We start from the raw sequence: 14,813 nt of genomic DNA, 5'->3' as shown, positions 1-14,813 counted from the left end.
TAACCCCATGAATTGCATAAAGAACATGAATTTAAATAATGATAGCTTGTAAATTAGCTAAATTTATTTTGAATATAGTTGTCATAATATGGAGAATATATAATTATCAAATTTCTTATTACACTTGAAAATAGCATTCAAATATATAATAATTATTATGTACTTTAGTATCATCTAAAGTATTATTGTAGAAAAAAATTAAATGTGGTTTACACCACTTTTGCCCTGAAACCCTCATTAGTTCGTGAGCATTACATTCAAATAGCGTGTAAATAATATTTAACCTAGAATAGAAGTCGAAGTTATAAGTAGAAGGTATTAAAAAGAACATAGGAGTTTGCGCCGAGTGGCCTAGGTCCAATACACCATTTTTATTTATTGACATGACATAATTAAATAGATAGACAGGACCTACGCCACGTAACAACAAATATTATTTAGAGCATAAAGAACAAATTACTCCACCTTTTACAATTTATGGTATTAAAATTTAACATTAAACTCAAAAAAAATTGCTAATAGAAGTACTTTTTCCTGGCGTAAACATGAACAGTTTAAAATAATATTAAGGTAAAATGAAATAAATAAATAATTACATAACTTATACTTCTTATTCAGTATGATATATTGTTTCTATGAGAACTATTATACAACTATGGCACTGAACATTAAAATTATAATCTTCCGGAGTATTAAGAAAAAAAAATCAAACCTACTTAATAGTTTCACACTTTAAAAAAACATGCGAAGCGAAGATATGAGTAAGTCTTATCAAAATATTTAATAAGTAATTTTCATGTTAGTTTTCTCTACCTAATTTCGGTGGCAATTTTTATTATTTAAGTATTCAGGTATATTATTGTGAAATATTAATTAATATTTCGGGATACTACACTCGAACATTGAATAATATACTTCATGATAATATTCTATAATATTTAAATAATAAAAATTACCACCGAAATTAGAGAGAGAACTAACCTGCAATTTACCCTAATAGTAATAATCTCTTATAAATGGTTAATTTCTAACAAGTAATAGAGCCTCGGTATTATATTATGCTGGATTTAATGCAAAACTGTTCAATAAAAACATTTACCAAATGAAATTCGTAAATCAAGGCAATTCATTTATTATAACGAAATGGAATGTTAATATTAAAGCCTGTCAATCTACACTGAGTAACGATAAACATTTACAATACCCAAATATCATATTTTTACCATATCCTCAGCACTTATAATGAAACTATTTATAATATGGACTAAACTACAGTCTAGATATAATATTTCAGCTATTTATAACAACAAAATATTAAGAGTCTTTTTAATTATTCAGTACTTTCGCACAATCTATTCTCATTTTGTTTATAATACCTCTGATGTGTAATCCGAGCACCGATTTTTCAAAGATAAAATTGATTTAATCCTATTTAATTAGATCTAATAGCTATAAAGTAACATTTTATTATGGCAACATATTCATTTGGTTAGATATGAATATTTTTATCATTTCGTCTGAGACGTATAACGGGTTTGTAGAAAAACTTGTCCTTAGTTTATGGTGTGAAGGTTGAGGCAAATCGGAAAAAGTACGAAAGATCTTCATCTCGCATTTTAGTTAGGGATTATTTCTATAGAAAGGTACAATAATACACTAAAGGACCTTGAACGTAAAATCTACAAAATAATACTTTTTATATCTCACAATCCTTTTTATTGTTCTTTTAAGGACTTTGCAACTGACATTCTCTCAGTGTAGAGTCGAATTCGTCATTAATCGCAAAGTCGTATCGTAGTCGCCGGTCGTATAGGTGTCGTTAATTCTATGTGTCGTCCACTCGCTTTGACGGTTGCAACACAGCCTCGTAGGCCCGTATACAGAGCTGCCGGCAAACCCAACGGCAGTGACGGTGAACCTCCTGTTGGTAAAAAAAACAAACGGAAAAAAACTAAATTAACAAATGCAAGAGAAAATGTGGTAGTCTTAAGGCCTCATTCAGAGTGGCGGCAGGCACGGGTGCGTGTAAATCAAACGTTAGTTGCGTCTAAAGAGGCCGCGCGCGATTTTATCTATTGACTCGGTCCGCCCGTACATTTCACAGTGAAAGGTCAAGCGTCTAGCGTCTGTTTGCGATTTCGACGTGTGGATCTACCCGCTCGTAGCCGCTTCGGCACTGTTAAAGGGATGACGCCAAGACCCGCGCGCCCGCACCCCCCGCCGCGCCTTCACTCTGAATGCGCTCTAATGGTTTGATATACTGCCTCTCAAGCAAAAGCCGTGAATTCGAATACAGGCTCGCATCTCTAAGTTTTTCCGAATTTATGTGCGAAATTTAATGTGAAATTTACTATGAGCTTTTCGGCGAAGGAAAACATCGTGATGAAACCTGCACGTCGAAGAAGGTTCACAGCCCTCGGAAAAGGTGTGAAGTTCCCAACCTGCATTTGGCCACTGTAGACTAAACCCTCGCTTGAGAGCCGACGCGTGTCCAAAAGTGGGACATATAAATGTGTGTATAGAGGTGAGATTTTTTTGGATTGATGTTGTATTATACACGAAAAAAGATCATATTTTATCTCTTTTCTCGCCTTTATATTTATTTTCTTAGTCTTTACTCATCTCATTGTAATACATAGGGTGCACTATAAGTTTCCGGAACTAGCCACTTACAAACAATATTTAAAAAGTAATTACAACTTTTGAAAATGGAACTCTTTGGCTGTAGAATACAGTTTGTTTCATTTGACTGTCACTTGTTTTTACATTGTGGCGTCATTTTAGAAATTGGTTGTCTATATCACCATGGATTTAATTCGTGAAAATTTTCGTAGTATGATTTTCTACGACTTTTAGTGTAATTTAACAGTTCAGCGTTGCTTTACTCGGCTTCAAACTGCTTTTGGCGATGAAGCATCAAACAAGACGACTATTTATAGCTGATTTGCAAAATTCAAACGCGGGTGTGTGAATCTCAGTGACGAGTTTCGTGATGGTTGCCCCTCCACTGCTTTGAACAACAAAAACATCCATGCTGTGCGCCGTATGATCAAAACAGACAGGCATGTGACATACCATGAGATTCGGGCATCTTTAGGCATAGGTATAAGTCAAATACAATTAATACTACACAAACATTTGGGTGTGAAAAAGCTGTACTCTCGGTAGATCCCACACAATTTGACTAAGACTCAAAAAACGGATCGCGTCACTTGGTGCAATGCCATGCTTACCAGATTCAACGAAGGGGCTTCAAATTTGGTGTGGAATATAGTAACAGGTGACGAAATATGAATTTATAGTTACAATCCCAAAACAAAGCAGCAATCGAGCGTATGGGTATTTCGAGATGAGCCGAAACCAACCAAAGTGGCGCGAGTGCAATTGCCTTTAAGAAGATGATTGCTTCTTTTGTAATAAAACTGGACACGGGGCTACTGTTGCTTTGGAGAATCGTGGTACCGTGAATACTGATTGGTACACGACCATTTGTTTGCCGGAAGTTATTGACAAACTCCGTAAAAATAACCGTAAACGCCGTACGATAATGCCAGTTCTCACACGGCCAGACAGAAAAATTAATTTTAGAATGTGAACAACGTTGACCTTATGAACCATCCCGCGTATAGTCCCGACCTGGCTCCTTGTGACTTTTATTTAATTCCAAAAATTAAGAACCAGTTACGCGGTCAACGCTTTTCATCACCTGAAGAGGCTGTCGAAGAGTATGAAAAATATGTTTCAGAGATTGTCACGGAGGAGTGGCATAAATATTTTCAAAATTGGTTCATTCGTATGAAAAAGTGCATTAACGCAAACGGAGAATATTTTGAGGAACAATAAATTCATTTCTGACCATTTATAGTATTTTTATCTTATTCATTCCGGAAACGTATAGTGCGCCTCACGTAGTAATTAATGGTCCAGATAAAAATGAACTTAATGTCCATGCGAGATGTCATGAAACGTCAATAAATCCAAATCGTAATACAGATACGAATATGTTGTTGCAGGACTGGCCGGATTGTAGTACAGGTATAAAAGTTCTCTACGTAATAAAATTACAGCGACCGTCTGTTTATAGAGATCTTCTAGAAAACATCTTATTTTAGCAGTGTATTACGTTATCGCAGTAGTAAACAGTTTTACAATCTAGCCAAGCAGAAATATTGAAGCTAACTTTCCTACTGGAAGGTTCACGTGGAAACTAAAAGTAGTTTATCCAACTGTATAGTTTATTGAATTACTTAATTATACCCTCCTATCTCTGAGTATTACATAGTCATCCTTCACGTTTTGTAAATTAAATTAATACAAGGTAATTAATAAAGAATTGCTTACTTGTCGATCCATCTACATCAATACAAACTAAAAATGAGGCTATCAGTATAAAAGTGGTGTAATCCACATTTAATTTTTTTTGTACGATATTACTTTAAAATGAAAAATGTTTTTTATACATAAAAATTGAAACCAAATATAAAATAATTATGTACTTCAGTATTATTTACAGTAATATTGTAAAAAATATGGGTTACACCACTTTTGCGATGATAGCCTAAATAATTAAACAAAAAAAAAAAATTAAAAAAAAACCATATTGTAGTTTGAAAATATCTAAATAAAATATGAAATTCATACAGACTTTTTACCCAGGTCTCGCTATTTATAGCGTTCTGGGAAAATGTTAAGACGTTCGAAGCTCGAATTACAAATCAAAAACAAAAAACGAACAGTCTGCAGGTCAAAACCCATTATAATGGCCGCACAAAAATATCGGCTGCGTTAGCATTTTCTTTCAATAAAGCTCTAATCATTAAAGACGCTACTAAGGAATAAATTGAAAAATATATAAAGCTAAATCAATGACTTACCAATCCAAAGTTTCGGGTTCGACTTCGAGGGTACCAAAGGTGACTGCGAGTACCCTCTTACGGGCGGAGCATCATCTACTTGCAGCATGGCAAGCCTCTTCCTTCTCCTAATAGTAGCTGTATGCCACAACCCGTCATCGACGCGAATTTTAGACTCTAGACATTGGAACCAATCCTCGTGAGATGCAGTATTAAGTTCCTTTACATCAGTGTCCGTGTATATTAGCTGCAATTTCCCATCACTAATACCAACACCAATGAAGTCTCTTGGCCGTATACCGATTTTCCTTCGCCACATCAGAAGTCCGGAGTCGTTGTGTGTTCGAAATTTGATTTCGTACCTAATGCCACGGACGCCGGGATTCCTAAAATTATATTCTTGAGTTACAATACAAGCTAATGGAACATATTTCTTTATGTAATACGAAACTACCTTAACTAGCACAATTCTACTTGTTAAAGCAAACTCGAAACACATATGTAGTTCATATGTGAACCGCAATACTGTGACTGAAACTTGATTTCCTGTTGTTATATACATACAATCAGCTAATATGACCTTAGCAATGAATGCAACTGATAATTACAACAAACGCAATAATGATATATATTAAAATTAATCTAAAATCAGCATAAACTGAAACCGCCGAAACATTTTGATTAATTAATTCATATAACAGAGCAAAGAAACCAAACTGTTATATTGGATTAAATTTAGTACAAAATTTTGTATTATTACAATGTAAATACTCGAATGTAATACAAAAATACTCGTTAATATTGATTTGAATTAAAAGCAATATATGACAAAACCAAATTACTGATAAGTGGTGTATTTTTGATAATAGTTACAATAAATAATTCGTTGTCTACTGTGGGCCTAATTATCTCTAATAGATTATCTTTGATCATATTTAATATTTGTTTTTTATCCATTATAAAACAATTTTAATAATTTTTCATGAAAAACGTGTATTACCTTACCATAGTACTTAAACAAGTAAAAAATGAGGCTTGAGAATCGTCTTTTGACAAAACTATATTTGACTTATAATCTAAACCAATAGTGACGCATTATATCAAAACAGACGCAAACGACTAAACGTCCTAAATAAAATCATAAAAGCATTTATTCAAAAAGCACCCAGCAAAAAAGAAATATGTAGGTAGTTAGAAAAAGATCTTTACCTAACTTACTGACAAAGTAATAACTTGAGTAAGAACTATATTACGAATTCTTTGATGTATCCTTCGAATGTTATCTTATATCGTAATTTCCATTACCAATGTCTGTGTTAGTTTGTAAGCTAGAAACAAGAAGTTTAGTTAGTAAATTTATTAATAGGTCGAACTACAGTAGACGTAGGTATTTGAATATTGTTATGTAAGTTTTGTAAGGATATAGGTAGCTATGGTTTAAAAATGAGATTAAAGTACGTCTAATGTAGTACTTATATAATTATTTGCGTTGGAAAAAACTGCGGTTGTACTATAAATTCAAAATAAAAAACAGTAAGAAAAACTCCGTAAAAAAGTATGTGTGACGTCGACCTACGTTATTTTTATTTTTATTTTGATAACCATAACAGAATTTACATACATCGGTTAAAATGCAGCTTCAGAGAAAACTAATCATAATGTGATCTCGTAACAGAGCGGTTTTATTAGAGAACACAAACATCAATGTTGCATTAGCCATTTCAATACTTTTAGAGGAAACACGGCATTCAAAAGGTAAACGCTTTGAACATTGAAAAGGTTACGCTAGCATACAAGCGCAAATATCGTTTAACATCGATGTTCAAGTTATCGGAAAAAGAAATAAATCGTCTAAAATTTTCCAAATTCTGATTGAAACTTAAAATGTGATTTGTCAGCCTCCAATAACAAAACTGTATACAGAAACCTACGAGTTAAGTGGATTATGCAGATGTAGAAACAGGAAAATCATAACTCTCACCTGCGGCTTCCCCTGCTCCGGTACGAGTAGTAATTGTTTCCGTCGAATTTGATGGGTGCTCCATCATTTAGCATGCCCACGTTTTGTGGGATTTCGCAGTTACGCCCTTGATACCCGCCTCGGCATAGACATTTGTATTCGTTTAGTAATGGTATGCATGAGCCATTATTTTTGCATGGCGTCATTCCTAAAAACACTGTACAGATTACTGTTAAATCAATAAATGTTTGGATATTTGGTACGTAATAATAAATTTATAAAGGTTATAATTGAGGGGATGATAAAAGAAAATGAAAGAAGAGGAAGACCGTAAAGAATTCGGTGAACAAATAAAACAGAAAATTGTAGTAAGCAACTACAAGAAGGTCAAGGAGCTGGCTATGTATCGTAAGGAATGGAGGAAACTACGTCGATAAGAGCATGGCTCTTACATAAGATGATGATTCAATTTATAATTACCGTGATTCACGAAAGTAATAATTAATGAGATCGTTATAATAGTAAATTTAAATATAAATTTAGTACAAATTGAAACGTTTTGGAAATATATATATATATATATATATATGTACAGTAAACAAGGAAAACCATCCCATCGATAACTTTCAAATAATCGAACATATTTTGATCGCATAGCGGTAACGCCGCCAATTAAGTACACGATTATATTTACTTTTACTTTGATACAATTTTTATACGTGTCACTAAATCTGTATAGCATGTAAGCTCTTCGAAAATATTTTAACTTAAGAATTTAAGGTAGAATTTTGCTCACCATCGCCACAAGGCGGGCCAATATATTTCGTAACGCCAGTTGTAGCGCAAGGCAGCCGATCCTCATCTTGAACTATGGCACACTTAGGCATGTCTCCAGTGTAGAGGGCTAGTGGGTTACCATTCACGAAGACCTGTTGCACGGCTCCTATGAAACTGCTGGTCACGCCTGACATTTTGTGAGGGCGGACGTAGGCTCTAAAAAGAAGGGAAACTTTGGTGTCTACATAATGGAGAATCAATCACGACTGAGATTGATAGTAGTGACGAATCTTGAGCGAGAAACGATCGGGTATCTGTTGAATGAGCTAAGTAAATTGGACACCATTTTCGGTTCAAACTGTTTATGTTCAATTGAGCAAACAAAATAAACGAGCAATCAATTATAAGATAAATTAACCTATAGACTTGTCATCGATATTCAAAGGTTTTAAATCAAATAACACTGAAATATTGTAAAGGACTGGATTTAACTAGATTTGTACAGCTGCTTGGGTGACAATACTACATTGCACCATCACGCATATTTTATGACGGAGACGAAGGATGGAGAGCAATGTGGAAAATTGTTGAAATGTACTTACGGCAGTGATCCAATAAACAATGGAAGAGTAAGCTCCAAGTGTGTGAGAGGCGCTGGAGATTCACCTTTTTGAGTGATTTGTTGATCTAGTTGCAAGCTACCGTGCCGACCTATCCTGGTCATTCGAGCGCGATGCCATCGGCCTTTAGTTACTGGTATTGGAGACCTGGGGTTATTTTAATAATTAGCAATTATATATTAAGCTAGTCATACAAATTAATAATATAATATTAGACAATCTCACATACGTTGCTCTGATTCCAAGGTAAGTAACTAAAGCACTTTTGTTATGGAAATCGGAAACAACGACGGCGCCACAAACACCCAGACCCGAGACAATATAGAAAAGTTAGTTTTTCTACACTGACCCAGCCGGGAATCTATCCCGGGACCTCAGACGTGGTGACACCTTGAAACCAGTGTGCAAGTGACACGACCATGGAGGTCATCAATTAAAATGTGTTTTGTTCTTAAATTAATTATTTCATAAATTTATATACACATAAATCGTGAAACAAGGCAATAAAAAAGTATGCAAGACAGAAATAGCAACAAACGATCCCTAATTTAAAGCTTGAGTGGAAAACATCTAAAATGAAAGCTTTACTTACGTGATGTTAGCGACCCCGCTCCCCAAATTGTACCTAAACTGTAGGTACCCATTAACCAAGTTAATCGCTATGAAATCCCCCTTAGCTTTATTAGACTGGCCGGTGTAAAGGAGCATCCCCGAGAAACGGTTCGTTAAAAACCAGATTTCAATGCGGAACGCTTTACCTAGCCCTTCGAGGGGCGGTAATTCGACGTAACTAGTTCCGTTAAATTGAGGGGACAACGTCTCTTGGACTACGTTTACATCTGTAAACAAATGAAAATTTAAAACAAATTATTTGGGAGGAATAAATTCAGGTGTTCCTTTCACATCATACCATTATTACAAGTATTTCCGTTGGAACCAATTTCGCCACCAAACAAACAGCGGCAAACGTGTCCACCCTCCGGTCCGATGTCACACAATAGCCCCTCATCATACCCGCAGGGATTCGATTCGCATGGATCTAATCTTTCGGCACAATTGGCTCCTTGAAATCCGATTGGGCAGCTACAAGTATATTCGACTGTTGATCCTTCCACAGCTTTACATGTGGCACCGTTTTTACACGGCATGCTCATACACGGATTCGATTGACACTCTCGGACGTTTTCTATACCGACGACCAATGAATCTGGTCTCCCCAATTTCTTTGTAACTTGATGACGTATTATTCTCAAGTATTTCACACACCCAATAAAGCCGCTCCGTGTGCCGATATTATCGAAAATCCTGGACAAAACAACGGATCGGAATGAAGCACGTATAATGGTAATGAATATGGTAAAAACAACCGGTAAACGTTGCATATTTACCTAGTGAAGTTGGTAGGTACACTGCCAATATAAGTATCTTCAACTAGATCAAGAGCTTTTAAATGACCGCTAGATTGGCCAGCGACGTCTTCCATGTCATCAACAGATAAGATCCCGTCTCGATGATATCGCTTTGCAGAAACTTTGTGGTACTCATTCAGACTTATCTTCTCTAGAGACGTCAGTACTATCGGTCCATTTCCGAGATTGTACCTGTTTAAAAAGAAAAAGTAAATAAAATGCCGTTGCACAATCTCCATTAGAGTAAATAGCGCTGTTGCAAAAGTGAGAAAAATTGCTCACCTAAATTCCAAATATCCGTTGACCAGACCAAGTGAAACAAAATCGCCCGTGCCGTCAGCTTTCTGCTGATTGTACAATATAACGCCGTTCTCAGAGAACGTTTTAAATTCGATATCGATGTTCAATTTATGATAAGCTTTCAATGGTTTCAATCGAATATACGACGTGCCGTCAAAGGACGGGGTATCAATATAAGGACCCAGAGCGTCGTGAGTAAGGGACTCGCAATTTGAGCCAGTGTACGGGCTAGAACAGACGCAAGTGTAAGTTGATCCAGGCAAATCTATGCATGTCCCTAAGTTGTAACAGGGTTCCGACAAACACGCGCTGTATTCTTCCGTCGTTTCTTGCGTGATATGTTCTGTAAAAAAATACAATACTTAGCCTAATGACGATAGCTATGTATATATAACGATATGGAGCAATGAATTCGTTCTATACTTGAAGGTGTATGGTGTTATATTTAAATATTTATGGAAATTTGTGATTGAATACAAAATAATTGGTTCATATCACAAACAGCAATTTTAATATATTCTCAGTATTTTGTAATGGTACGGTAGCACCTTTTTAATCACAATATTAGTAACATAAAATATTAATCTTAAAAAGAAAATTGGTCTATTAGACTTCAACAACAAAGGTAGTACTTAATAAAGTTCATCATAGAAAAAGAAATAAAGATGTCACAGAAAAAAATTAAGTAAATAAATAACTTTTTGCACATTATATTTTTATATTTTTAATTGAAATGTTAACTTTGTAAAAGATATTTCCCACATGCTTTCCATTATCGCGTTGAGACCACATTTTATGAGTATCTACTGGTTTTGGTATAAATACGAAATAGTTTAGACTACATTACATCAAATAAATGATCTCCGACAAGTGCTTAAGACAACAGTTCTGCAAGCGCGCTCCGTACAAAGTTTGATCCTAATTTAATATTAACTAATCAAACTTAATGACATTCAGTAGACACCACATGGCAACTATATTAAACTATATGTCACGGGTTGTATTTTGTCTTGATGTTTTTGTATGGAAATTTGCGAGATTTTAGTTTTAATAGTGAAACCTACACGGGCTTTAAATGTAGTAATAAGCATTCAAAAAACAATAGCACGTTTTCTATAATTAAAACTAAACATGTAAAATATGTACCATATTTTTGGAATAAAAATGTTTTACTTATTTGCAGAATTAAATTTTCTTACCACAAGCCTTTCTATGAGCTGTAGGGGCGTAACCAGGACGACAGACGCATCCGCCCCTCGCGCAATGAGCGCCCGGTAATACAGCGCAGTCTGCATCCTCCGTGCAAAGATCCCCTAATAAGGCCCCTACTGCACCCACAGTTGCCGTGGTGGCTGTTTGTAAACCTAACGTAAACATTATACATAATGTTATGAGACGCAACATTCGTAAGTAGTTGAATAATATCTCTACAAAGCCCTTTTACCAAAATTTTATCCAGAAGAAAATCATGAAAGACAAAGAAGACAATAAATAAACTTAGTATGTTCCGTTGAAAAGGTGCACAGAGTAGCTAGAAACCGGTAGTGAAGGCTTATAACTGTATTGGATATAGGTAAGTTACGTAACCAAGCTATGGAAGTAAATCAGAGCCAAACGTTTTTCCTGAACGCTTTCCGGTTACGTGACCTAAATTGTAAGTTTCTTCAACTAATAAGCGAGATAACGTGTTAGCAAAGTTTGTGACGATGGAGACCATGTCACAAAGTAACGAGCGTAGACGAAAATCCACAATATTGGATAGGCAAGTGATATATATATGTGCGTGTCACACGCGGGTGCGTGTCGATCGTTGTCATTCCTTCAAAAAAGGAGAAGGCGAGAATCTAACCGCCTTCATTCCTATCGCACGCATATCAATCGACCACAGAACGACCAAAATATGAACTTAGATAAATAAAATCCGGATAATGAAGCATCACACAGCACCTAATACTCTACTATCTAAACTGTATTTAAAATACCCAACATAATTTGAAACATTAATTTGAATATATTTACTGGTTACTTAATCAAAATAGTTACCCGTCGCAAAGTAAATACCTACCCGCATGATAATAATTTTGTTCTCAAAACAAGAGGTTAATTTGCGTTCAAATCTGTTTTTGGTCGAAACTGAAATTTGTTTCGGAAATTATTATTCGCTTTATCGGGACTAGTTGTCAGATATCTGTACCCAATAGCACTGATGTTGTTACATAAGTTGCTAAAACAAGATAGATATAAAAAAGTAAACAAGTGAAAGTTTTTAATACGACCTTACCTTTGAACTTTTGTCCAGAGAGAATGCCATCAAAATCGCTGGGGGTTTCCTTTCTCGTCCAATCGTACTTATTGTAATACTTGTCTGGATTTAATAAATGTCTAGTAGATTTAGAAGCGGCGCCGTCGTCCTGTTGCGTGAACTGTATCGGTGATGAAGGTCGAGGTGGACCGGCCGTGCCTGCTAGTTCGCCCAACTTGCAAGGCCCGAACGCCTGAACCACAATGTCATCTTGCGTGCGACACGCTTGTAGCTTGAGGTGGCACTCCGACTCGTAAGTTTTGCCATCGCTCCCGCATACCTGTCGGTTTTTGTTTGGCGTAACTATTACGCGCCCACTTAAGTGGAAAGTTACACGAAACTTGGATGGTTTCTTCGGCGTAAAAAAAGCAAAGTTGGTCCGAGTTCAGTAGAGAAACATGACAGCTTTGAAAATGTAATTTTTACACCTAATGAAACTAACCTATTGGTTTATATAGTTTGTAATATTTTTAGAAAGTTAGCGTGTTTTTACAGCTAAGCATTTAATAATGTGATGTGTATTATAAAACTAATAGCAATAACTCTTGACAACTGTAAGTATATAAATAATGGTCGACACATCAAATAATAAAATTATTTTTCGTTGTATATTCAGTACACAAGAGACAAATTGACAGATTCACTTACCAACATGTTAGTCTCGCTATCAAGACAAGGTGCCGCAGCGCATTCACATAAAGCACCTCCGGTGCGCTCCGTGCACACCGCTCCAAAATAACATGATAAATCCGCACACGACTCCACCACGCCTCCAGTCTCCGCTGTAATGTTAGATATGTGTGAGGTGGCTGGAAATCTTCAGATACGCAAATACACCACAATATATAATTACTTGAGTAACGACACACTTAAGCTTTAAAAAATCCAACGTATGTATGTACAGGGTCAAGATCATATCAAGCTTGACTCTTAGATCAGATTCAACATTCGATAAGGACGTTCCAAAGTTCAAAATGTTAAGCTTAACGTGTTTTTGACTGCATAATAATACCATAATAACCTTTTACATCATTAGGGTACTAATAAAGAGGATATCCTCGCATATACGACTATTATTCATAAAATTTATACATTAGACAGTGTAAGTAGCAGAAAAATAGGATACCATTATTCACAAACTTATCCTCAAAATGGTTTTATTCATTACAGCAATATTTATTTTGAAGACTGGCCTATGAAATATGTAAGACTCGCTTGACAAGGGTCAGGTAATCAGGTCAACCCTCACGCTGCGAACGGAGACCCAGCAGTAAAAATACTCCGAGAAAGACAGAAATGAAAAGTAGTACTTACGATCAGAACAACCATTAGGGCCTAATCGACGTCTATGATCAGCACAAACGGTACATTTTTGCCCTTGTACAGCAGGTCGGCACACACATCGCCCCGTCATTTGTTCACAATCCTCTCTTACAGAACCAAACGCCGAACACCCACAAGCTAAAATCCATTTGATATTTGTCATTCATAATTCATTATTTCGAACAGAATAAATAGTTTGGCTATCGAGATAAAGATATCTATTCAATATGCTTATCATTTAGGATTTGCAAAATAACAAGCCATGAAATGTCAAGTTAATTAACACAAATCAAATAAGGGACAAATTGAATTTAGAAAACAAACACGTACGGATACAGCCGCTGTGGCCGGTCCCAATTCGGGGTAAGCCCCAGTATCCAGGCTCGCAACGGTCGCACTTGAGGCCACCAACTCCCGGTCGACATATACACTGTCCGTCCTCATCACAACGATCCGACACTGATCCCAGTCGATTGCAACCACAAGTCGAACTCGTAATTGGACAACCCTCCTCGTTAGGTCCCGACGCTGCGGTCGAACCGTCCAAACAACAACCGTACGCGCTGTCCGAACAGTGTACTACCTTCTTATCTTCAAATTGTTTCGTGTCGTCTGTAACAAAATTGCAAACCATACTACCACCGTTTATAAATAGTCAAGAAAAACTATAAAATCGAGGACAAACTCTTGAAACAATAACAACTAGCGTGATTAGGCCCAATTTCCTTGTAGTGCCTGGTAATGTTAGTGTCTTTACCTTTGCAAATGGTCAACAGTCCATTGTTATACCTACTGCTAGGAAGCGATAAAATACAAGTAAATATGCCTGAACATATATTACCAGCGAACAAGTTAGAAGTGTGTATTAATGTTGAAATGATATATTCCAGTTAGTAATAACCCAATTCCGAAAGAAATAAAGTTGCAAAAATTTAAATTCCTTGTTTTAACTCGGCAAGTCATTAGAAAAACCCGAAACATATAGGCGCTAAGTACTCACTTTTGGGGCAGCACCTCGCTGCAGTAATAGTAATGTGGCAGTAGCTTCCGACCGGACAGTCTTGACGGTGCGGTCCGTTACCACAGTCAATTTCAAGACCCGTTGTAGCATCAATCATAGCCTTGTTGTTACCGCATGGCCTTACTTCCATACCTGCAGTATAACAGTTCATTTCCGAGAGTCGAACAAAGAACAATAGCCTTTTAAACATTGAAATACAACTACCGACTATTTGCTACACAATAAATTTTACTACAAAGTTGTCTTAT

The 14,813-nt window shown here is 36.0% G+C and overlaps 1 protein-coding gene across 7 annotated transcripts in view; it reads right to left on the bottom strand.

Moving 5' to 3' along the window:
* Nucleotides 1–1,037: 1,037 nt before the first annotated feature.
* LOC113230453 (agrin-like) overlaps nucleotides 1,038–14,813 on the bottom strand; it is a 91,196-nt gene continuing 77,420 nt past the window's right edge. For 5 of the 7 annotated variants that reach the window (XM_026464390.1, XM_026464393.1, XM_026464392.1 and 2 more), the window contains exons 13-27: nucleotides 14,545–14,697; nucleotides 13,875–14,156; nucleotides 13,536–13,682; nucleotides 12,870–13,003; nucleotides 12,201–12,501; nucleotides 11,119–11,283; nucleotides 9,902–10,262; nucleotides 9,599–9,811; nucleotides 9,121–9,515; nucleotides 8,803–9,049; nucleotides 8,193–8,357; nucleotides 7,610–7,806; nucleotides 6,835–7,021; nucleotides 4,875–5,239; nucleotides 1,038–1,921 (exon numbers count right to left, since the gene is read on the bottom strand). In XM_026464390.1, the coding sequence (XP_026320175.1) occupies nucleotides 1,776–1,921; nucleotides 4,875–5,239; nucleotides 6,835–7,021; nucleotides 7,610–7,806; nucleotides 8,193–8,357; nucleotides 8,803–9,049; nucleotides 9,121–9,515; nucleotides 9,599–9,811; nucleotides 9,902–10,262; nucleotides 11,119–11,283; nucleotides 12,201–12,501; nucleotides 12,870–13,003; nucleotides 13,536–13,682; nucleotides 13,875–14,156; nucleotides 14,545–14,697 (3,458 nt within the window). In that variant the 3' untranslated portion in view covers nucleotides 1,038–1,775. Of the gene's footprint in view, nucleotides 1,922–4,874; nucleotides 5,240–6,062; nucleotides 6,182–6,834; nucleotides 7,022–7,609; nucleotides 7,807–8,192; nucleotides 8,358–8,802; nucleotides 9,050–9,120; nucleotides 9,516–9,598; nucleotides 9,812–9,901; nucleotides 10,263–11,118; nucleotides 11,284–12,200; nucleotides 12,502–12,869; nucleotides 13,004–13,535; nucleotides 13,683–13,874; nucleotides 14,157–14,544; nucleotides 14,698–14,813 lie in introns of those variants that run through there. The other 2 variants (XM_026464394.1, XR_003310492.1) reach the window with 2 other exon arrangements.

Source organism: Hyposmocoma kahamanoa, unplaced genomic scaffold (genome assembly GCF_003589595.1).
Source record: "Hyposmocoma kahamanoa isolate Upper Pololo Valley unplaced genomic scaffold, ASM358959v1 63, whole genome shotgun sequence".
In the NCBI taxonomy this organism is placed as follows: domain Eukaryota; kingdom Metazoa; phylum Arthropoda; class Insecta; order Lepidoptera; family Cosmopterigidae; genus Hyposmocoma; species Hyposmocoma kahamanoa.
Note: the sequence above shows the minus strand (reverse complement) of the source record. Positions and strands in the feature narration are given on the sequence as shown.